Below are 24,840 nucleotides of genomic sequence, written 5' to 3'. Positions count from 1 at the left end.
TTTTTTGCTTAAAAAAAGGAGCCCATTATTGCGGAAGCTAATGCGTGCGTGCATCGGATTGGAACCGATTTACGCAAGTAAGCGCTATCCTATTGTAAAGATACACGGATGGGATTAGGCCAGTCATGGTTAGGAAATAGATGATATTTGGCGGAGAGCTTGATCGATACATCAAATGCACCCGAGTTCTATAGTTGAGCAAGCTCCAAGCAGATTGTTTTTATCAGGAAAACTTCTTGCACATGACATAGACCGGCCCCTAATTTGATGGTAATCGCCTCAATGTCGAGATGGTTTTTGCACGTGAGGGGCAAAAGAGGACAATGCAAAATAGGTCCCTCTAAATTAATTCCGAATGAGGAATGAAAGATCCTTTAGTTTTGCAATTCTAATTATGTTGGATCCAATCCTCACGTCTTTTGACCTGGTGAACTCAATTATGAGTACCTGAAGAAAAATATCAATTATGAGTCACGTTTATCTTTCCTTCAATAATCACTTCTGTCTTTCAATTTATCAAGTTGCGGTGGACGTAGATACCCATTAAACACCCCCCCCCATCTCCTTCCTTCCTCCCTTTTTTAATCCCAACAACCTCCATCTTCCTTACAACAGAGCGGTTGAGTAAAATATCAATTCACGCTGTTATTGCACCATTATAAAGTATTAGAATATTCAAATATTCAACTACATCTCCATCTAATGATTTAAAAAAATTTGTTGGACTTTTCTAACAACTTGTTTGCACTTTTATAGCCCACCACACACTAATAGTGAACAAACGGTAACCAAAATAATTTTTCTATTTCTATTATCCGAAAAGGTTTTTAAGCAAAATACACATTTGATAATAATACAAAATTTCTATTCTCATGATAGAAATTCGTTTAATAACGATATAAAATTTCTCCCTCTTGGATGGCAACCAACAATTAATGGTTGGTGACTATAAGTGGGCAACCGACTAGTAGCAAGAACGAGCGATAAGAAAAGTTTTTATTTTTTTTATTCCAGAAATAGAGAATTAGAAAATTTTTATTTCGTGTTTATGTTCGAAACTTATTTCTCGACTATAAATTTATAAAATTGCGTTACCGAACGGATTTTTATTTCAAACTTATTTTCAAAAATAAAAAATAGCTGAAGTCATAAATAAAATGGTTATCATGTATGTCCTAATTAGCATATCAATTTCAACATATAAAATCTCAGAATATCTAGCATTACCCTTTTCATTTCTTTTTTTTTTTTTTTTTTTTGGAGAAAGCAACTTGTACGCACTCGCGCTTGCATTTTCTAGAAGCATTATACTCTCTCCGTAGTCAAAAGATCTAAAGTTGATAATTATAAGTTTTTTTTTTTGTCAGCTCTTTTTGCTAAGGAGGAAGGTGCGTGACGTGCGACGAGAAGGCGTCCGTGTCATCAGCATCGCCTGTTGGAATTAAACGTAAAAAATTATGGCTCCTTAAACAACAGTTTACGTGGACTAATAACAGTGGACCGATTCAACCATTGAAATTAGCTCTTCCTAGAGTCTTCTGGTGGAGGATACAGAAAAAGGCGAGGGGTATCATATCATGAGATGTGGAAAAAAAAAGTATATTTCAAAGAAAGGAGCAAGGTCTGAAAAAGGGGTCAAACTCAAAAGATTCAAAACAATAATGTCATGACATATTTCACACGGATTAACGTAGACCGGGTCAATAAATGTTCATTTTTCCTTCGAGAAAGAAACCTGATATTGCTGAAGCTAATGCGTGCGCACATCGGAACCGGTCTACGCAGGCAAGCGTTATCCTATTGTAAAAACTACGCGGATGGGAGTAGACCAATCACAGTCGGGAAGTGGATGGTATTTGCCTTTGGCAGAAAGCTCGATCGATACGTCGAATGCACCCGAGTTCTATGATTGAGCAAGCTCCGTGCGGATCGTTTTTATTAGGAAAACTTCTTGCACGAGACATGGACCGGCCCCTAATTTGGTAATCGCCTCGATGTCGAGATGGTTTTCACATGCCATGTGGAGGGCGAAAGAGGACAATGCGAAATAGGTCCCTCTCAATTAATTTCGAATGAGGAACGAGAGGTCCTTCGATTTTGCAATTCTAATTCTATTGGATCCAATCCTCTCATCTTTTGACCCAGTAAACTCAATTATGAGTCACATTTATTTTTCGTTCAATAATCACTTCTATTTTTAACTTATCAATTTTTTTTTTTTGGGTCAGATTTTAACTTATCAAATTGTGGTGGACCTGTGTACCCATTAAACACCCCCCCTCCCCCTTCCTTCCTTCCTCCCTTTTAAATCACAACCACCTCCATCTTTCTTTCAGCTGTATTCGAGCAATTGAGTAAAATATCAATACACGCTACCATTGCACCATCATACAAATATTAGAATAGCTAAATATTAAATTACATTTTTATCTAATAATTTAAATTTTTGGTCAAACTTTTAATGGATCGTTTGCACTTTTGCAGCCCCGTCACATACTTATCGGTGTATGGATTACCCTTTTTTTTTTCTTTTTTTATTCGAGAAAGCAACTTCGTACGCGCTTGCGCTTGCCTTTTTCTAGAACCGTATACTTACCTCCACTAGTCAAAAGATCTAAAGTCGATAATTACAAGCTTTTCGTCAGCTCTTTTCGGCTGGGGAACGCGGACCGAGTCGACCTTTTTATCCCGTGGAATTCCACCCTCACCAACTTCTCAAGAGATTTCATTATGCTCATTGTCTCTGTCGTGGATCTTATGTATCGTGACATGATTCCTAAATCCTAAGACGCCCATCAAACGTCAGAGATGCGAAGACTTTCGTGGCCATCCCAATAAATGTTTCCCTGTTTGGCCACAAAGAACAGTGGGCACGCTTCGATTGCGTTTGATTCAGTCAGCCTCTAAGGCCCCTGAGAAAATGCGGAAGCATTTAGCAAATATTTTAAAATAATTTTTGGCCAAATACTGGCATTGAGAATACTGCTACTCCCGCTTAGTCTTTCAAAATAATATTTACAGAAATGCTAAAATTAGAATTTTAAAATATTTTTTCTTTCAAAAATACAATTACTAACTCTATAGTTTTGCGGTTTTGCCCCTTTTGTAATTGTTCATTTTATTTGCACGATGGCAGCCAACGAGGCTGTATTTGGCTAGCATAGGGCAAGGAAGGGGCCTCGGCTAACGAAAGGCCAGCGAGTGACCTAGGCGACCTCCGCCAAAGGTCACACGACCTCAAGCAACTGCCACCTTGGTCTTGCGACCTCAGGCGGCAGTTTCTTGGGTTGCGTGACTCTCGCCAATGGCCGTAGCCCTTCGCCGACATTGACAAAATTTGGGTCCTTTTAAATAAAAATAAAAATAATACATTCAAGGGCCATTGTAATTTATTTTTTCTAAACACTACTTGAACTCAAAATCCATTCGCAAATAGTTTTTATCAAACATAATTTACATTTCTCCAAAGGGTTTTGACTTTCAACTTTTGCATTGCATTCAAAGTTGAATTGAACTCATCATTTGTGTGTGGTGCACATCAAAATGCAAAACCTAATGGACCACCACCCCTAACGAAATTCGTGGCGGAACGGGTCCGGCTCCCGTACGGGATTCGGTTCGACCCTTGATTTATGGCAACCGCGTTTTTGTGGAAAATGGCGGTAGCAAACCGAGGAGGAAAACGACGCCTTTTCTAATTATTGCCCACGCTAAATGAACACCGAAAAGGGTCTTTCAAGGGTGAACTTTTAGAGACCGCAAGAGTCCTTGTCCTTTATCGAATCCTGTGCCCAGTGGCACTATACTTCCATCAGGTGAGGACATCTTCTCTCTTTCGATTTTTTTTTTTTTTTTTATTCCTTTCAGAACTAGCTTTTCTGATTTTTCTTTTCTTTGGCAATATGATTTCTTTTACTTCGTTTTTTTGGTTTTTTTCTTGATGCAAATGAGTAGGTTCTGGGAACAGTATCTGATTAAACTTAAACGAGGCAGAGCAGCCCACGAACCCATTTTCTTAAAAGGCTACTTCAACCATTATATAAAGCACAAAGGGCATTCTAAAATTGTAATCTTTTCTTTTCTTTTCTTTTTATTTTACAAAATCCCCAATTAATTAATTTATATGTGGTCTATTAGTAGACAATTGCGTACATTAATAATTTTATTTCATCCGTCACACACGTTTCGGTTTTAAAATTTGAATTATTTCTATCTTATGAAGAGCCTTACCAAAAAAAAATCCTCTTTCAAACATCTATGCGTGCAATTTGTTCATATTTTGTAAGTCATTTTTATCTATTAATTAATAATTCAAATGTTTTGTGATGGACAACTTTGCAAATATTTTTAAGTATCAATTTGTTGCGTACATGCGATGCATGTGCGTTCTTGTTAGCGCAAATCAAAAACAAATATCCAAGTCCAAGTTTACCCCCTTGCATCTTGGACCGCATTTTATTTTTTGAGGGTATGTAACGAATCAAGAATTAATTTCGAAGCAGCCTTTTGTACTTAAGTTTTAGGGTACCTATCATACATACCGAGCTGAATATGAATTGTTAAATCTAGTGCGACCCACGTGAGTCCTATCATTATTAACCGTTCATATCCTATTCAACTTACTACATACACAAAACTCATCTAATGATTTTTCGTGAGTCCTATCATTATTAACCGTTCATATCCTATTCAACTTACTACATACACAAAAACCCATCTAATGATTTTTCATTCTGATCCGAATGCCGTGCATCATTAGCTTCTTTGTTTCGGCCATCTTTGAATAAAGCTTACATCATACTCAACCAATTCAAAATGACCCGATTGCCAGCTTCTCGTTGCGATCGACTGTATTCAAGCCACCACGTGTTAACAGGATGCATGCGGATTAGGAAGATATAGACCTCGATTAAAGGAATTTTATAAAGTTTGACCAAGTCCATATTCTTATATTTAGATTTTCTTTTGGTCAACCAAGGAATAAATTATTTGCCCAGTGTTTTCTTTTATACGGAACACACCAGAAAAACTTTTAAAATAGATAAAAGCATCTTTTAAGGGCCCCATACGTCTTTTTTTCCTTTTTTTTTAAATTTTTCTATGTATAACTCAAAATATTGATATATTTATGCTGGAGAAGTCTAGATGCAGCTTATTTGAAGGCTTTAAGCCCATATAAAAAGCCTCTTTATTTGAAGGCTTTAAGCCTATTTCTTTTATACGGAACACACCAGAAAAAGTTTTAAAAAATAGATAAAAGCATCATTTAAGAGCCCCATACATCATTTCTTTTTCTTTTTATTTTGTAATTTTTCTACGTATAGATCAAAATATTAATAGATTTATGCTGGAGAAGTCTAGATGCAGCTTATTCGAAGGCTTTAAGCCCATATAAAAAGCCTATTTGTTTGGGGTTGATCCTTGGTGAGTGGGCTATTGGTCCAATTAGATAAAGGACATGAAAATTCGACCCAACCCAATCTGATCTATAACACGGAACTTCATACGATAAATTTATACACAAAATCCGACAATGTAACTGTAGGGGTGTGCATGGTTCGGGTGACGATTCCCGACCTAGAATTGAGAACCGCTCGCTAAAGACACAGGTTCCGAAAAATTGGAACCGGCAACCACCCGTTGTTGCATAGATCCACCCGAGAATCGAACCGCTGGTCCAGTCCGATTCCCAGGTGGATCCATGGAAACGGTCTCACCAATAATAATATTATTTTTCAAATCCTGCCGTGAGTATTTTTTATATTGAGTAATATTTGTCTTTAAATCGAACCGGCTTAATTAAGGGTACCATTTTTCTTTATTTTATTAAAAACACTACCAAAGAAGAGAAATAGGTTTCTTTCCTATTTTTGAATCATTTAAGTTAAAATCTAAAATATTCTTTAAGTTCAAGATTCTTGAGAATTGTCATATGTAAATCATATTTTCCTTTATCCTCTAACAATGCTCAATCTCTTACAACATTTGCTTTACTGAAACTTTTTTTGGTAGAAACAATTCCACCGGTACTCCGCATATTTTTTAATATAATGTCATATATGAGTCCTGAAAGTATCATTTGAATGAGCTATTTGTTGAGTTGTTGAAAGGCGGCTATTCTTATTAAAACATGGAAACCATGGTCCATGATAGGAGATGGAACCCTAAAATTTAGATTTGCTAATTAGTAATTTCGAAATTTATTTTAAATTAAAAATCAATATATTATTATAATATAATTGGTCCCAGGTCCGTATGGGCAAATCCACCCATGAAATCGGGAACCGGACCGGTTCCCTCAAGAACCACTGGTTCCGGGCGGTTTCACTCCGGTTCTGGGCGGTCCGAGCATGGCCCGGTTCTTTTGCACACCGCTAGATGTAAGTACTAAAGGAAAACCCAGATAACAATCCGGGTCATTACACAGAACCAACCGAGATCACCTTGCAGTATTCGACAACATACGGAGACAAAATGAAATGACCGGTAAATCAAGCTTACTTGCTCTCTGGAGTGTGACTTTCCACATGAATCGCCGCATGCAAAATGCCGTCATTTTTGGAAGAAATGCGAAAATTCATAATGTTCAGAACAGTGGTGATTGGCTTGACTAATATGGGAAGTCGATCTCTACAAGTACTCAAAAGATTTCACATGATTTTATCATATGCTATGCGGCCTTCGTCAAAATGAGGCGCATTATCCCTCGAGATATATGTCATTCTTTCGCATGGTGCAATGGTTCTTTCTGGAGATTGATCGATAAATCAAATCTAAACAATCTGAACAAAGCTCATAGAGCCCCTCCGCAAAAGTTCATCGCTTATTCCAAACGTCCAAGTAACAATTTTCTGATCACAACCTCGAATTATTCTTGAAAGAATATAGAACAGAATTTCTATTGACAGTAAGAATCTAAAGAAAGAAAGGCCCAAGAATTCAGAGAAATTTAACAAAAATGGGAATCATGAGCGCCGGCCATCATCACGCTCGTTCCTTTCATCAGCAAAAGTATCGCCATGTCTCATTATCCAAAACCTCTCAATCTCTTCTGGCGTACGCCCCGGAATTCGACCTGCTATCAAATCCCACCTGTCGTCAATCACGTCGTCGAAGTGAATATAGCATACACGACCGGCATAACGATTCTGTCCGGCCGCCGAACCAGGCGGCCGTCCGACTTAAACAAATGGAGTCGCACATAAGAATTCGAGAAGAGAAGGATGCAGAGATGGGTAGTATCCCGTTCTTGCCTGTTTCCGACAAGCTTGTACATCCTGTAGATTAGATCCTCTTCTTGCTCTGTCGTCTTTATGACCTCCCACTCGATACTGCTCACTTCTGCATAAATTCACGCAAAACGAAATGAACACATAAGCGAAAAGAAAGCCGGTAATCGTTAAGGGCTTTTGTAGAGATGACTCCCTAGTACGGGAACAATCAAAAGGAACTTCTTTTAAGGACCAAGTAGCCTCAAACTCAATTGGGTTGTCTGCAAGAAATGAGCTTGAGACCTTCCGTGCTGGTACTTGCTCTTTTCTGCTGTTTGCGGCCGCGTCGCCTCTCGTCCATGGCTTCTGGGGAGAGAGAGAGAGAGAGAGAGAGATTTGCGGGGAAGTTTATGCGGACGAGCTGATGGTTTGAATACGAGAACGAGGCTGCTGATCTGAGCGATTGAAGAGGAGACACAGAAGATAAGTACAACAAGATGGGGACTTGAATTTAATATGGCTTTCAAAAGCAATATCTCGAGTAAACGACCGGTGAAGGTAGAGGAAACGCAAACGACATGGATCAAACAAAAATAGACGAGAGCGGCTGGAAGGCTAAGGTAGGGACATGTGCTGGGGCTTGCGTTTCGCGTCCAAATTCATATTTCCTTCGGTATATACACATGGACCGAAGAGGAAAATTTAGAAAACACTTTGAAAATCGCGAGTTTCGATTGCTTGCATGCGCACCCCTGGTCAGTGGTCATTCCTAGGAAGATGTTCCACTGGGTCGTCCACTCCAACAACCTTGCCGGAATAGCAAGACGACTCCGGAAGGGCTGCACATAACGATTGTAATCGGTTCGCGACTAGATTCAAAACGTGCGGCGTATAACCCTAAGTCTGTCGTTCTCGCACGTCCCGGATGCGGTCACTGCAGACGTCTTTATCGCATCATCGCGCCCCCACCCATTTCTGCGTCTGAGTTGTCTTGGACGTGACGGGTTTTTAAAAATACATTTGTCTGAATCGATGAATCGGGCATGGAACGGCTGGTAATAGCCACCGGACGAATGGGAATGGGAGCTTTGACTTGTAGTTATGTCACGGCGTTGACTCGTTCTCCTCCGAGTCTCTCCCTCTTTTATATTTTCGCCTGTCTCGCCGTTTCTAAAAAACCGTTCGAGACGAAGACCTGTCCGCGCCGTGGGTCCGGGAGCATATTATCCTCGGAAACGAGACGTAGGAAGGCACCAAAGGAGGACACTCCAGGATCGTGACACGTCGTGTTCGTGTCGCGCCAAAACATAGTACGCTCCGCTACTCGTCCTTGGGTCCTTGGTCTTGTCTTTTCGAGGGAAAGAGTGCCGTCTCCAATTGAATCTCTCTGTAGAACTTTGTAGTAACTACTCGATATTAGATATGATTAGTAGGACGACTTCGTTAATCACTCGTGCTTGACCTAGTGTTTTCACGCCAGCCCAACGTGGGGTCAAAAATTTTGAATCTTACCTATCAAAATGACCAATATTCAGAGTCCTGGACAAGCCGGGGTGGATGAGCCGAAGCATAAGAAAGGTATTGTTCTTCTAGGTAAGACCTGCCCATTTTTTCCCTCTACACCGATCAAATCACGAATTGCCATACTCGTGATCACGTTTACATAGTATAACCTTTTGAGTTAGGACGTTATGACTAGAACTAATCATCAGGTGGGCCTGAAGTCCAAATGAACTGATCTACACAAGGAGCTTCCTTCCTGAGCCCGATTTAATCGTTCCTATGAATATTTTAACGAGTATGGGCAAGCAATGAGTGGCTCATGGATCTTGGAGCCCATTATCCAACTTTGATTCACCCGTTGATCAGATATGCATGAACAATAAATTCCTTGACATCTCCTGATGATCCCTTACCCCGTGTTTGGATAGAGTCAAGTGGAAGGAAGGGAGGGAAGTACTAATCTAGGGAGATCGATCTGTGTTGTTTGGCAAAATAAAGTTGGAGGGAAACGAAAGGAACGGGAAGTAGGTATTTTTGTCCGGTCGCATTCTATTTCCGCCCACTTTTGGGAGGAATGGAAGAAAATCAAAATCGGATCTTTTTTTTTCCAAAAATACCCTTCACTTTTATGTAAAGGTGAGTGGGACAAAACCCTAATTAGTATATTAGTAGGAAAATTCCAAATAAGAGCATTAAGTATTTTTATTTTCTCAAATAAGGACCTAAAATGAATATTATCTCAAATAAAGACTCAAAATGTCCTTATTTTCTTAAATAATGGCTTGAAGTAGTCATGTCAATTTCAAATAAGAGTTTGAACTTATTGTTTGATGAAGGGAAAATTCGTCTTTTAATTTTTTTAGTTGTGTTTTCTTTTTTCTTTACAAACTAAAAAAATTAAACTACCATTAAGAAAAAAAAAAAAAACGCACGAGGGGGAGTCCTCCCTCTTGTCTAGCTCCTTCCCATTTGTGGCCACCGCCCCATTATTGGTGGTGCAATGACGATGGCTAATGGGGTTGTCGATGCTTAGACGAGAGCTGGCAACCCTCACCAACTAGAGGTGAGGGCTAATTGCCTAAGGGGCGCTATGCGAGGGCCACCAAGCCTACACGAGGGCCGGCAACCCTCTCACCTAGGCTAAGGTGAAGGCGAGTGACTCTCATCTAGATTTGGGAGAGGGTCGTATCCCTCTCCCGTCTTTGGCGAGGGCCTACTTGCCATCACTTTTGGTTAGCGATGGTTGCCAACCCTCACCCAAGTGTCGGCGACCTTGCTAGCCATCACCATTGCCCCATTGGCGATGGCGTGGTGGCCATTGCCTCTCGCCTCTATTTTTCATTTTTAAAATTTTCATTTTTAAAATTTTAAATCTAAATTAATTTAAATTATAATTGTATTTGGACAAAAATATCTTTGATCAGGTGCAATTTTTTGCCGGTCAATAAGCCAACAAGGCTAGGCACTAATTTGAAACAGTCATTAACCATTTCTTAGAGACTAATATAACCATTTTGAGCCCTTATTTGAGAAAATGAGGATACTTCACGTTTTTATTTGGATTTTTTCCCCTTATTAGTTGCTTCATTTCCCTCACATCCCTTTCCTTCCATGTACACCCAAATAGGAATGGGGATATGCAACCTAATTGGTTCATCAAAGTGAACCGGTCTTTCGTAACTAGCTCCAGGTCATTTTGAGAAATAACTAATTTGGTTCTCAATTGTGAACCTTGGACCGACTTTAAGCATTTTGGTTCATGGTTCTTATGTCAAAATTATCGGTTTGACTTTGGAAGTAACCAAGCAAAGCCAAGCTAGTTCTTATGTTGGAATTACCAAATACTCCAGCATTTACAAGATTTTTACCCATATCTCCATTGTTGTCGCCAAATTGTTGGTGGGGCAACAACAATGGCTAATGGGGTTGTTGGCGCCTAAGCGAGGGCTGACAACCCTCGTTGGTGAAAGGCAAGGACCAACCACCCAAGGGGTGCTAGGCGAAGGCCGCTAGGCCTACACGAGGCCTAGAGACCCTCTCGCTTAGGCTGTGGCTAAGGTGGGTGACCCTCATCTAAATTTGGGAGAGGGTCGCCACCCCTTTCATCTTTAGCGAGGGCCTACCTACCATTGCCTCTAATTAGCAAGGGTCTCCAACCCTCACCTAAGCATTGGCGACCTTGCCAGCCATCGCCATCGCCCCACCGGCGATGGCGTGGCGGCCATTGCCTCTAGCCTCTGTTTTTTATTTTTTATTTTTTAAATTAAATCTAAATTTAATTTAACTTTAAATTGTATTTGGATAAAAATATCCTTGATTGAGCGGAATTTTTGCTAATCGGTGAGCTAGTAAGGCTAGGCCCTTATTTGAAATAGTTATAATCACTTCAAGCCCTTATTTGAAACTAATATACATTTGAACAAAATCTACTTCATGCCTTTATTTGAGAAAACGATGACACTTCGAGCCCTTATTTGAAATTTTCCCTTTATTAGTTGCTTCATTTCTCTCGCATCCCTTTCCTTCCATGTACAACCAAATAAGAGCGAGGATAAGCAACCTAATTGGTTCATCAAAGTGAACCGGTCTTTCGCAACTAGCTCTAGGTCATTTCAAGAAAGAACTAATCTGGTTCTCAGTTGTGAACCCTAGACCAACTTTAAGTATTTTGGTTCATGGTTCTTATGTCAGAATTATTGGTTTGACTCTGCAACTAACCAAGCAAAGCCAAGCAAGTTCTTGTGTTGGAATTGCCAGATACTCCAAAATTTACTGAAGTTTTACACATATCTCCATTACGTCGGACAAATAACCATGGCCTAAAGAATAAAATAACTGTATAAAGCTTTCAAACCAAGCAAGCTAGGCCAGTGCGGTTCCCAAGTTGAATTGATCTTGTAGACCTTGCTTAAAAAAATTAGTAAGATGCAACTAGGAAGACCGGAACCCATGATTTGGGAGAAAATATTCAGTAGTTGTGAGCTCCACATTAGTGCATTTATACACGCTAAGCCAATTACAAATCGACACATATACATTAACTTCAAATTAAATGAAAAGTTAAAAATTTGCCAAACCACCTAGATTTCTCTCTTCCTCCTCTTCCATTTGGAACCACCTCCAAGAAGCCTAATCTCTGCACCTCCTTCCATCGTCATCACCAACAAATTTGTTGGCATTGCATCCTAATCGACACTAATACGCCTCTAAGCCGAGCCATCCCTCTCCTGTCCTTGCTTGTCCATGGTCAGTGCCTCCAGATTTGGCCTAGTCGAACTTCCAGTTCTGAAAGTTCGGCCAGATCTAGAGCATGAAGTGACAAATCATCGGTGACGCCATGGACGATAGACAAGACAGGGTTCTGTGAACTCACCAATAACCACCATTGTCACGGCATGTCGTCCATGACCGTTGGGCTCTCGACCTCGCCCGTCACGTTCATGGACGAGCTGGTCGCGGTCAGATTTGAGAAGCCTGAATCCATGCTTCTAATCTCTAGACGTTCGCCAGATCTGAGACCATTTTGAATCAGGAGGAAGTTGGCCAAATGGAACTCGCCGTTGGGCGCGTCAGCTCATGTGTTTCGTCTTGGAGATAGAAGGGTTATGTCTCTTTCTCCATCCAGACTCGTGTGTTTCGTCTCGGAGACTCCATAATTTGCATATGGCACGTGTTTTATGTTGTCCGTATAAAAGACCCAACAGATAAGAGACAAACACCACTGGTGGGCACGGTCACTTGGGGATAATTCCACATCAATGTTCATGTGTTGAGCTATAATTGGAGTTGAGTAGATAAGCGAGCCCCAATCAACTGTTGCCAAATCAATGTCCATGTGTCAAGTTGTAATTGGAGTTGAGTAGATAAGCGAGCCCACATGGCTGTTGGCTTGGTGCTCGCAAGCCACTGTGTATTTTCTCATGACTTGTGGTTTAAAAGAGGCCCACAAGGCCACCCAACTAACAAGACTTTACAAGTCAAACAAATAAAACATAATATCAACAATGTGAATTTTACTAAAAATCTATTCTTGTGTAGGGCCAGGAGCCGTTCGGTTCTATTTCAAGCTTCACAATCAAAACATATAGAGTAAGTTTCAAGTTTCAATCTCGGTCTTGGTCTCGGAACCGATCCTCCAAAAAACCAATCACCGCTGAATAACATGGGATATCAAATTATTTATTCATTTTTTTTCCTTCCATATCCATTTTTCTCATTTTCATCCATTTTCCTTCTAACTTGAATTACCAAACAAAGTGGAGATGGGGGCTAACATAGATAAATCCGGTACTCAACTCACCAAAACCGGGCTATAATTTACATTTTTGGGTTCTAGGTTGTGGGGGTGAGTTTTAGGTTTCATTTAGGAGATCCTATGGTGTTTAGTTCGGGCTTAGATTTCAGTTTACAATTCTCTAAACCCCAAACCTCTTTGATTATATACCAAAAATACTCAGTTTTTTTTTTAATAAAGATAACTAGGTTATTCACATACTTACTCGTAACCCTAACTAAATCCAATCAATTCCATCTTTTGATTACTTTGTAATTACTACTTCCATTTACTCAAAAATATCGCACCGTGCGGTCAGAATCAATGATTAGCAGGGGTCAAAATGCTAATTTAGAAAGTTGACTGTGCCATCAAAGCAAAAACAATTAAAGTTATCTTTTCGCTCACTGGTTTTCCTTTTGAATTCGAGAATCGATGGGCGGCAACTTTAGTATACGACTCTTACCTTCTCCGAAGAGCCGCCGGTAAACATTCCACGTTGGATATTTCCTCGTTACTGCGAACGACAAAGCATGTTCGAGGAAGCCGTCGCCACCATACAAGAAAAAGAAAAGCAAGGTTTTTGTTCGGGGACACGTGTGAGAACTGTCGAGGCACTTTTGTTTTTCTTTATCGGATTGGAAGATTCGCCATTGGGTGTCGAGATGTAAAGCAAAAGGGATAGGAAAAAGAGAGTAGGGTTTGGCTAATGTGGAATGTCAATTTGGAATTTTCCATTTGCTTTAACGTACAAATGATAAGAATGTGGATAAGATTCATATGCCTAAGATAAGTTGAATTATTCTCAATTAAAAACAATAGAAAAAGTGATAAGTATTGCCATCCGTCGAAAATTCTTATAGGGCCCCAGATTGGGAACAAGAGTGGAGCAACCTATATCTTGAATTACTTGCAACTTAGATGGAGACCAGATAAAATCAGAGATATGAAGTAGATGGATCGTGATTGAAAGGTTGATTCACGATATACAAAAGCATCTGAATACAAATATAAAAGTTCTTTTGTTTTTTGTCAAACTGTTTCATGTTGCGCATGAATTTTTGGTGTACTTTTTCTGTAAAATGTACATAAGGGTGTTAAAGGGGAAACCCTAATGGGATATTGAACAGAAATCAAATCTGTTATTTTGATTTTATTTCAAAGATTTCTTCAAGTCAGGCTGTACCAAATAAATAACATCAATCGATAAATGCTATATGTCATTATTTAGTGCATTTCATTAGGGATAGGATATAATTTAAACAGCAGAATCTTACTACTATGCATATGTTCTCGCATCTTGTAACTTATGTTTTTATCGTATAGTTATGGGGAAATTCTTTCGTTGATGTATTATCTAATACTAGAAATAAATAGTCTGAAGTTAATACTAAGCATATTATGCATATACGGCCATTAATAATTTACATGAAATGTGGATAACAAAGTTTCATTTGAATTGAGATTTTTCCGAGTTGCAAATCTAATCAATTAAACCAGGATGTCCTTTACTATTTTCTCTGCCCTATTTGATAATGTTTGAGTTGAAAATCCTCTAACATAGAGCATTATTTGTTTCACGAAAAATAACTTTCTAAAAAATGTTTTTCGGATTTTCCGACAATCATTTCATAGAAAATAAACTAGTTAGGAAAACATTTTCTATCAACGAAAAAAAGTCCTCTAAAATAGGGAAAATGATTTCTATATTGTCTTTCACCTCACTTTCTTTCACCAAACACATTTTCCTTTTATTTATATTTAAAAAATCGAGTTTTTTTTTTTTTTTGTTTTTCATTTTTTTAATTTTCTTTAATTTTCTTTTTCTTCTTCTTCAGCTAGTCGCTAGTGACCACATTAGTGACCGGCCATAGGCAGGCTCAAGCCTTACTGGACTCTAGTGATGTTGAGCCCCATCGGCCTAAGGCAAGGCTCTACCTCACTTGATCCAGCAAGGCCCAAACTTAAGCCTTGCCACATTCGGCGACCTGGGCAAGGCTTGAGCCTCGCTAGGGGTCAATGAGGCTCGAGCTCACTTGTGGCCATTTGCCATGACAAGTGACCAATTGAAAAAGAAGAAGCAAAAAAGAAAGAAAAGACAAGAAAAATTTTAAAATTGATTTTAAAAAGTAAAATAATAATTAAATTATTGAAAGGAGTGCATCAAATAGCAGAAAATATTTAAATTTATTTTCAGGTTGCGGTCAAACACTAGAAAATATTGTCATTTTTCTGAAAAATGATTTATTGAAAAATATTTTCTAGAAACGCCACATTTTTTGCAAAACAAATGAAGTCCTATAATTGATTTTTGGGTTTTTTTTGTACCTCATAAAATTCTATATAATAAATAAATTATTTATAAATGAAAACTAGCTTTATATGGGGTTTGGTGACACTTGTCTCATTTTTCTTCTCTTGCCTATTCTCCTTTTCCCTTGTTTCATTCTTCAAATATTCTCCATTATTTACTTGAAAATAATTTTGGAATGAATACAAAAACTAACGTTTCCAATTCTTTTGGTGACATGCCTCATTCCTCTTGTTTATCATTTCTCACTTTTTATTAAATATCTAAAAATGGGAATTATATTTTTGTGCCCTGAGAGTTCGCATCATGACTTGATATGGTACTGGAACATGATTTTAGCCCATGACAAATTTAATAGAATTGGAGTCTATTATATTGTTGTGCATACATTGTTGTGCATTTAGAATAAACTTTCAAGGTATGTGTACGATACATTCTTAACGCCATGCAACCTAACAATTACAAGATAACACGAGTTGTTCCTAACAGGAAATTGGTGGGAAAAGTATCAAAAAAGTTCTAAACCTATTGCAGTGATATCAATTCAATTATAAACATTTCCGTTGGATCAAATTAGTTCTAAACTTTTACGCATTAATACAAATTCAATTCATTCGGCCAGATTAGGCTAAAACTTGCTAACATGAGTACTGGCGGTCTTACATGGCACAAACGGCGTTGACGTAGACAAATTTTATATTTTTTTTTTTTTTCTTTTCTTTGCTTTCTTTTTTGCTTTTTCCTCACCCTTTGGCCAATAAGGTCACTGATCAACCATCGCCGACCATAGGCTGGTCTTGGCGGGGGCTGTTGCGCCCTCGCCAACCACTGGCGAGGGCCCACCACTAGTGAGGGCGTTGGGCCCTCGCTGACCACTGGCGAGGGTATTGGGCCCTTGTCAACCACCGACGAGGGCCTTTGTGCCCTCGCCTATGGCCAATGAGGGGCGCAAAGGCCCTTGTTGGCCAATAGGTGAGGGCTTTAGCTCTTGCTTGGATTTGGGAGAGGGTCGGCAAGGGCACTGTGGCCCTCACTCATGGTCGGCAAGAGTGTTGGGGCCCTTGCCCAGCCCAAACGAGGGTTCCAATCATTTGTATGTGGCCAATGATGGTTGCCGAGTGACCTCACCAACCAAAGGGTAAGGAAAAAGAAAGAAAAGAAAAGAGAACAAAAGAATAAATAAATAAATAAATTTGTCCACTTTAGTATTGATCGTGTCAAGTACGATTGCTAGCATCCACATCAGCAATTTTTAGCCTAAATTGGCCAGAATGAACTGAATTGGTGCCAATATAATAAATTTTAGGACTAAATTGATTAAATTAAAAAGTTAATAACTAAATTGATACTAATACAATATGTTTAGGATTTTTTTGATACTTTTTCCGGAAATTGGCTAATCCATGTTCATCTTACAAAATCTCATTTAAACAATGAATGTAGTCTTTTGTATTTGAAGTAAACTTTTATAAGGTGTGCGACGTAAGGTGGGATGGAAAAACCCAATACAAAAATAAAAACATGACCCCATATCTCAATGCACTAATTAGCGAATTTTCAGGCTCAAAGTTATTCGTGTTGGTGCCAAAACCATGGAACTACTCGAGACAATTAACTTGGATTTGATAGCGAAGTCGTCTTGACCTTTTTCCTAGGGCTTCAAATGTCTATTTCTGCACAAGTGTCAAACACATTTCGAGCACATTCTAATTTCCAATCTTTATCCACTTACGATGACCTACTTTTATATATCTATTATAAAGCCTATTTGGAAGCAAAGAGGATCTGGTTTTTGCCAATAAAGTTGACAGCCAAGATATGGGGTCCCCACTATGTTGGCCACCAGTTTTTCTCCACATCGTCTTATGACCTACTTTTTCTTACTATATAATGGGGTTCTCGGCCAACCCCATTTCCTCAGAACCAAAAGCTTAGAGCAAGGGATTAGAAAATCAAAGTGAAGGGTTTTTTTCCCAAGGCAAATTGGGCTGCTCACTCTCCCTCAAGGGCTTCCGATCCTATGTCTCGCTTTTGTTTATGATATGAAATTCAGAGGCTTAGAAGTAGAAGCCTTTGAGGGAGATCGAACAAGCTTTGTCTTGCTTTTGCATAAAATTATCGTTCGAGATTGTCGTTTGAGAGAGTTACTGAAACCAAGGCATTTCTATCACTTTGCTCTCTCCCTCAAAGACTTCCGACCGGCCAGTGAAAAAAGATCGCACGGTCGGAGGTCTTTGAGGTGAGTCCAAAGAATGTGTCTTGATCAAGCCGGTGGAAAAAGATAGTGCAATCGGCATCGAACAATCAATGCGTGTATGCTATGGTTAGGCATTGCTCACTCTCCCTCAAGGTCTTCCGTATTTCGCCTGCTTTGGCGATGGAGTTTTGTCCGGATCCTCGGGGTGTGCTAAAATCCTTGCATACTGGTCATTGATTTCTCGCTTTTTCGTGGCGGAAACTGAGGTCCTTGGGGAGAGTGGATAATGTTCTAGCCATGTTCCGGCTGAAGAGAAGCCATACCACTCACCATGCATTGCCTAGGAGCATCGCCGGTAGCTACTAGCTTTTCATCTCTCTCTTGTTTTTTGGTTCTAACGACGTTTTTCAGTTATCAATTTCAGACAAATGCTGGCATGGGTTCCAAGCTGATGAACGGAGGAAGAAAAGCTGTATTGATTCCATTCTTGTTCTTAGTTTTATATAGCAAAATACTTCAATGGATCTGTCGATGGCTGCTCTTAGCAGCTTGTCAGATATATGTAATAGTAACCTTCTAGTACTACATAAACTTTCCTTTGGGGTTGATTAATGCTTTATGAGTCTGTTCACTTAGACAATAATGCCAACAGAGGAGGAAACTGACAAGAAAAACCAGCTAGATTAGATAGTAATTGCCTTTCAGGACCACTCAAAGATAGTTTCAACTTTATATCTGTGACTTCGTTTTGGATAACGGTCTGCTCAAAATAATAATCGAAGCTTTTTCTTCAATGATAAATTGTTGGCCGATATGATCCAGATGTAGTCGCATGCGTGATATTCAGTGAATGCAATTAAGATGTATCGCTGCAGTCACTCTTTCTATGAGCAGTGAGCTTAACCACATGATGAAATGGTGAACGCCCGTTATGCCAATTGGATAGCCTCCTTCTCAATTTCCCGACTCGGATTTATGCTTGGCATTTGTTTCGCGGAAGACTTTTCGCAGCATAGTTTATTTGATGTTTGAGTGCTTGTGCACGAATGGAAGTTATGAGGTCGTCCAGTAAGCACCAAAAAGTAAACTACTTACTTCATTCCAGAAATTTCTTTTCAGCGAGCAAAGCCACCCTTGACATAGGAAGATCACGTGAAAAATATGGTAGAGCATGTCCGAGTTTTAACGAGATTTAGATGGCGAACTGCTGTGACTGTCGTTTTAGAACAGCGTGGATGATATGTGCTGGGTTCAATTCAAGTCGCTAAATCATAACATGCGGATTCTTCAAGAGGAGATTATGTTTCAAGAATAATGTTCAATGTTAATTGCCGAAAGCAAATGGAAGTGCCGCTCCCGCTTCGCTTTTCTTCCCAGCGATGGGGGAGAGAGAGAGAGAGAGAGGAGCACAAAAGGTTCGTCACCATCATGATCATCATCGCTGTGAGAATGTCCGTGAGGATGTGGGTTGATCTGTATTTTCATGAAGTTGAGGATGTTTTCAAATGTTCTGGAACAAACGATAATGATTCAGGGAAGGTTAGACTTCGGTTTTCATGGAGTTCGACTTACGTTTATATGCTTTCAAGTTTCCTACATGTACGTAAAGCATATTTAGCACTTCTCCTAATCAACATCGTAGAATTTGTTGCACTCTCTTGCCATTTCATATGGAGAGACATTGAATCATTTCTATCTTGGAAGAGCATTGATTCATGCATCTTGACAGCAAGACTAGAATAGGACTGTGATGAAATAGTTATTCTGACTCTAAGGGCGTGTTTGGTAGCTTGGATATGAGGTCACATATAATAAAATTTATCATATCTGGCATTTTGATACACGCCTTGAAATATGAGTAAACTGGATTTATCTGAAAGAAAGCAAGATAAGGTGTCCTGGCTTGAAAAATTATAGAAAACATAAAGAAGTAAGTGAGCATCTACAAACAGTGCCTTGCTACTCAGCAGTGCCATCATGGTGCCATTGTCAACCACGGTTCGGTGGTTGCCTGAGTTCCGTTCTATGCCGAAGGCTTCAATGGCCAAATCTAGGCAAATCGGGCCATCACGACCACTCAGTGGTGATCGCACCGCACAGCGACGACGACGACCGCATTTATCGTCGCTCATCGACGTGGTTCATTGGATTTGTGGCTCGTGGTTGACCCTCGAGCCATGACCCTCGAGCCAAATTCGTTTTCTGTCGCGGTGGTGCGCGTGGTCAGGGTAGCCACGGAAATGGCAATCACCAAAGCGGCGGTCGATTTTGACCCCATCAGAGAATAAGGTTTTTTTTTTTCCCTTTTAAAGTCATTTGTTTAATTTTTTATTTATATCATTCCAGCCTGAGTTATATCCGGTCTTTGATCAGCAAAGATGTAGGACATGACAGGTCCCCCACATTGTAAACCTGATCCTGTGCCATTCCATCTCAATCATTGTCTTGGCGACTAAACGCGACAAATAGTATGAATTGGCAAACATACTGATTCATTTGATTGATAGGCGAAAGGTTTTATTTTGTTGGATGGGGGAATGAAGAATGACCTTTAATAAATTACATTTTCCCATATCATGCTACGTATGAATTTTGGGTACGAAGTTTTATATAGCTAACGTTGCTCATGGGTACAACATCGGAAATACCACATCAATTTCCGCCCGATGATCACTTATGTTTTGTAACAGCAGAGCTGGCAGGAACAGTTTTGCTTACGCCTCGAGTTCCGACATAAGCCGAATGGACAATGAACAGATTTGAAAGAATGTAGTCATAACTTCATTCTTAGCATGCGCTTGAAAGCACAAAAGGATTACAATGATACATCGTGCTGGAAATTTCAATTTCTTCATTTGGAAATCAAGCTAGTCACAAGACTTTCAGGAGTAGTTAGCACATGAATCCCTGTCAGAGACGCTAGTCAGCTCCGAACAAGGGGATGGACTCACCTTGAAGGCGGCCCCACTCACATCGGAGCACGACCAAGGATCTTCTCTCGGCCCTGGCTTGCCATGGAGGTTGACATTAGAAAGGCAGAGCCCGGTGAAAGGGGAGTTCTTTATGCCTCGTATTAGACCTGCCTGTTGAACATTTGTTCCCCGCATATCCTTTACCAAGATGCCGGTCACCACCGGAAGAGCATTTGGGTCGTACCCGTCGTCGGGATGATCTCCGACATCGCCTGAAATCTTTATCCCCTTTCTCGCATCCTCCACGTACACATCGGAGACAGTTATGTTTCTTATGAAAGCCCCTCTCCCGGAATTTGTTTTCACATGGATTCCAATACCCACTTTGTACAAGTTAACGTTTTCAACCAGGACATTCTCTATCCCACCGGACATTTCACTTCCTATTGCAATGCCGGCGAATGGGGATGATCCTGTTAATCTGCGGATGGTGATATTTGAGCTTGGGCGACCATAGGCAATACCATACTCATCCCACCCACTTTTCACCGAGACGACATCATCTCCAACAGAGATGTACGAATCCTCTATGCAGACATTAGAGCTCGAATCTGCATCAGTGGGTCACAGAGAAGAAGGAATTAATTTAGCAAGTCAATAAGAAATTTCAACATGAGGGAGCAAATTCAGAGCTACTTAAATGTAGGCACAAAGTCAAGTCTCTGCTTAAGTTCAATGTTTAATGAAAGAACATGCAAGGTAAGGTACAAGCAATAATCACCTACCAAATTGCAGCTTGACGGTACTTTTTCAACTCGTTCTAGTTTTCTAAAATTGTTTAATAATAAAAGAACTGACTTAAGATTTACATCAAAATTACTGAAACACCAACACAGCGTAATCAGATTAATATACCAAAATTTTCGTCACAGAGACTCTACTCTTCAGTAGTCAAACTAGTGGCCCAAGTTAAATTTAATGCATCAGACTCCAGAGCATAGTGTGTTCAATATAAATAATAGAACAGTCCTTCCCAGTCAAACACCCTAGCTCAGTTGTGAATTAAAGACTTTCATATACAAAAGATACACAAGAAAACAGGTCAAGTCTCGTCATAATGGTTACCTGGATCAATCCCATCTGTGTTGGGAGAGTCCACTGGAGCTAATATGGTCACATTACGGACAACCACGTTACTGCAAGAAGAATTGGGCAATTACCCAAATTAGTGTCCAAAATACCCATGTCAACCAAGTAATTATTGTACCTCAAGTTTCGGAACCTATGGACTGCATTGTACTACAGAAATAAGCTTCATGTACCTACAATAAACGGGATGAATATTCCAGAACGGAGAGTTCTGGAAAACCACATTGGAAATTATGATGTCTCTGGAATTAACCAATTCGACAAGATTTGGTCTGGTAAAACTGAGAGTTCTCTGTCTCCACATATTCCACCAGACATCTCCTTGGCCATCTATCGTTCCGTTCTCACCTACACAAACAATTGTCGAACTTGTCAAATAAATTTAGACGTCACTTAAAAATAATATAGAAATTTGCAAGTGGATGTTACTTCCATCTCAACAGGTAGACATTTTTTATTCCAAGTAGCATGACAGGTTCATGACAATGAACAAGTGATGGTTCTAGGGATGGGGCAGAACTTGTGTCTCTTACCCAATTTTTGGTATGAAACCCAACTCAACCAGTAGTCAAACAAGTGATTCAATCTCCAAGTGCATCCAATTGGAAAGAGTAAAAAATAAAACCTAATGTAAGAGTAATTGCTCGGACAATAACAGAATAGGAAGTTTTCTAAGCCATGCAGGATAAACCTGCAATACTCGTAGAAACAACTGGTGACAGCAAAAATAAAAGAGAAGCAAACTAGTTGGGGCTTGGTGACAACTCAAAGCACCAAGTTGGGACTTGGAGACTCACTGTCCCCTAGTTCGCAAGGGAACTTGCAAAACTCCAGCAACTATGACAACCTCTTTCATTGGAGCTAGAGCTTATATGGATTGTTCTCATAACATGCTCTAAGGTTAAGATAGAATGATCTAGTACACACTCAAGTTCTGTTAAATCGCATTGCTTGGGATACCTACCAGTGATAATCACGTCTTGAAGGCCATCTCCATGAATGAAGCTCACATATCTTCCACCAGGCCGCTCTCTGCCTCTTCCATAAGATGGCAATGGTGCAATAAGTGGCCAATTCGAGGTATCCTGAAGAAGGATAAGAATAGACAAAATCAATAATGGCCAAGGGATGCAAGTATAGTTGTGTACAGTATTGAACTTTGATTCTACATTGTGTGCTCTTGATTGCTAACTATGCAGCACCAGGGTCATAAATTCCAAAGAGCTTAAAAAAGAACAGACTGTAACCAAGGCAAATCCACGAGAAGCATTTAAAGGAAAATAGGGTACTAGGCACAGTAGATGTATTAATTCTCATTACAAACAAACACTTCTGGGCCTCAGGCACAGTACCCCACATGGAGTCCAATAGTGGTTTAGGAAGTATCTAGTCACAAAGATAAGATAAGATCAACTCCTCACCACCATGCTTCATGCCATCTCACTAGGTATGTTTTGAAATGCAATTCATATACACTAAGGAGCTTAGCAAGCCAGCATGGGTTGAGTTTCCTTCACCATTCACCATAAATTACGCAGATAGAAAAGAAAAATTAGTGCAATGCCTGTCGATGGAGCCCACACAAGTTTAAATACTGCACATGATGCTGGTCCTTTAGGTCCACATAAGCCAGTGGAGCATGGAACTTAATATAGCCAGAGCAGATGAGCACATAAATTTCACAAGGGAAGACGTATTAGAATCTGACGACAGGGAGACCATTTTCTCTTTCAATGTTGAATCGATGCCATCGGATTTTCCTAGATCACAGAACGAAGCACTCGATAGGATCAAGAGCGCATAAAGTCCCCGATCAGCTCTCCAACCGTCTAAATCAATTCCACCCTAACCCAAATGCGTGCTAGCAAGCCTCCCACCAATCTCTCTTTATTTTATGTAGTCCCCATCTCAGGACCCACCAAGTTGCACCAGACCCCTGTCCCTTAAATGATATGTTGGCACAACCATCTCCCCGTGGAGCCACGGATAACGCCGTACCAAGAAAATAAACAATTGTCTGCATCAGACACGAGCGCACAACTGGTGGGACAAATTATCAAACACATTTGCGAATACCGGCGAAATAATAATAATTGACATCTTCTGCAGGTGCGAATGCGCGTCCTGAACCGCGGAATTCGCATCTCCTTTCATCGGATACCCAAAATTTTCGGCCTTTACACGCACAGTCCCCCCCATGTTACGAACCAATCGAATCGCGCGAGGACTGTTCATCGTGAACATGAGACATTGCTGTAATGATTTCTTCAGGCATCCTGTCACGGAATACCCAGTACCGAACCGTGAAAACCGAAGTTTTACCTGGGTGGCCTTGATGACGGCGCCGCTGGCCAGGTACAGCGTCATGTGGCTCGTGAGGTTGAAGCTCTCCGTCAGGTACACCCCGGGGGGCACGTGGAGCAGCGTGCCGCCGGGCCGGGCCAGGTGCTGGATCCGGTACACGGCCTCCCGGAACGCCTTGGTGTTCAGCGTCCGCCCGTCCCCGACGCCGCCGAAGTCCGCGATGGAGATCCTGTCCACGCGGTCGCTCATCGGGACCACGCCGGAGCACGTGACGACCTCCTCCCCCGCCGCCGTGGTGGCCAGCAGCGCCGCGACGGCGACGGCGACGAGCAGGACGGCGGCCGGGCCAGCAGGCGGCGGCGGCATTATTCCTCCTGCGGGGGGGTAAACTAAAGGGTGCGAGGAGGTGTGATTTCTTGTCGGTGGGTTAAGGGAAACTGAGGAGGAGGACAAGGGAGAAGAGTCCAAAGGAAGCTTTTGAAGGGAGGCGATCTGGGGAGAGTTTAATGTAAGATACGAGGAGGTCTGAAGAGAGTAAAGTGGAACGGAGAAGAAGAAGAGGCAGAAGAAGAAGACAACGCAGAAAAGAGAGCGAGCGAGGGGAGGAGGTGTCAGTGACCACGGGACGACAGTTGTCGAGCAGATTTTAGTACAGTAGCAGCAGTAGCTCTTTCGGTAGAGTAGCTCTTCGTACAGCGTCCGCCGACAGGGCTCGTTCGCGAGTGGCCGCTGCACGTTGTGTGTTATTGCGTCCGTGGCCGCCGCTCTAGTTGGTTGTCTAGAGTTTTGGCCAAAAGAGGCGTGAATTAGATAGGACAAAAAGTTCGTGGATTTTATTACTATTTGGAGAATTATAATAACAAAGTCGGGTACTTTTATGTTTTACCATGTCCGGTACTTGGTATAAACGGCATGGTGATGTAAATGAACATGAAAATGCACAAGCAAATATGCTAAAAAAACCGTGAATACGCACATGT

At 40.6% G+C, this 24,840-nt stretch overlaps 2 protein-coding genes across 3 annotated transcripts; both read right to left on the bottom strand.

The window, feature by feature from the left end:
• Positions 1-6,783: 6,783 nt before the first annotated feature.
• LOC104443983 (transcription factor CPC) lies at positions 6,784-8,092 on the bottom strand. 2 transcript variants are annotated; one of them, XM_039303319.1, is made up of 4 exons: positions 7,962-8,092; positions 7,515-7,666; positions 7,254-7,341; positions 6,784-7,075 (listed from the first exon to the last, which is right to left on the bottom strand). In XM_039303319.1, exons 1-4 carry the CDS (start codon positions 7,976-7,978, stop codon positions 7,042-7,044), a joined length of 291 nt encoding a protein of 96 aa, XP_039159253.1. In that variant the 5' UTR covers positions 7,979-8,092; the 3' UTR covers positions 6,784-7,041. The 2 variants fall into 2 exon arrangements, with proteins under 2 accessions (XP_039159253.1, XP_010055853.2); XM_010057551.3 differs by having other exon boundaries at positions 6,784-7,092; positions 7,962-8,084.
• A 12,148-nt stretch (positions 8,093-20,240) lies between these two features.
• On the bottom strand, positions 20,241-24,605 carry LOC104443984 (probable polygalacturonase). The gene is made up of 5 exons (XM_010057553.3): positions 23,879-24,605; positions 22,521-22,641; positions 21,730-21,904; positions 21,533-21,603; positions 20,241-21,018 (listed from the first exon to the last, which is right to left on the bottom strand). The coding sequence occupies exons 1-5, from the start codon at positions 24,224-24,226 to the stop codon at positions 20,378-20,380; spliced, it is 1,356 nt and encodes a 451-aa protein (XP_010055855.2). The 5' UTR covers positions 24,227-24,605; the 3' UTR covers positions 20,241-20,377.
• Positions 24,606-24,840: the final 235 nt, after the last annotated feature.

Source organism: Eucalyptus grandis, chromosome 10 (assembly GCF_016545825.1).
Source record: "Eucalyptus grandis isolate ANBG69807.140 chromosome 10, ASM1654582v1, whole genome shotgun sequence".
NCBI lineage: Eukaryota > Viridiplantae > Streptophyta > Magnoliopsida > Myrtales > Myrtaceae > Eucalyptus > Eucalyptus grandis.
The sequence above is the reverse complement of the archived record's forward strand: the minus strand, read 5'-3'. Positions and strand labels throughout refer to the sequence as shown.

What these genes read in the sequence shown, in the direction of transcription:
- LOC104443983 (XM_010057551.3), bottom strand. An exon ending in AGCAAGTACCAGCACGGAAG is followed by an intron (nt 7,342 to 7,514) that starts GTCTCAAGCTCA and finishes GAATTTATGCAG; the next exon opens with AAGTGAGCAGTATCGAGTGG. An exon ending in TACAAGCTTGTCGGAAACAG is followed by an intron (nt 7,093 to 7,253) that starts GCAAGAACGGGA and finishes GATTGACGACAG; the next exon opens with GTGGGATTTGATAGCAGGTC.
- LOC104443984 (XM_010057553.3), bottom strand. Translation starts at nt 24,226, where the DNA reads ATGCCGCCGCCGCCTGCTGGCCCGGCCGCCGTCCTGCTCGTCGCCGTC. An exon ending in TCAAGACGTGATTATCACTG is followed by an intron (nt 21,905 to 22,520) that starts GTAGGTATCCCA and finishes TTGTTTGTGTAG; the next exon opens with GTGAGAACGGAACGATAGAT. An exon ending in CACAGATGGGATTGATCCAG is followed by an intron (nt 21,019 to 21,532) that starts GTAACCATTATG and finishes CCACTGATGCAG; the next exon opens with ATTCGAGCTCTAATGTCTGC.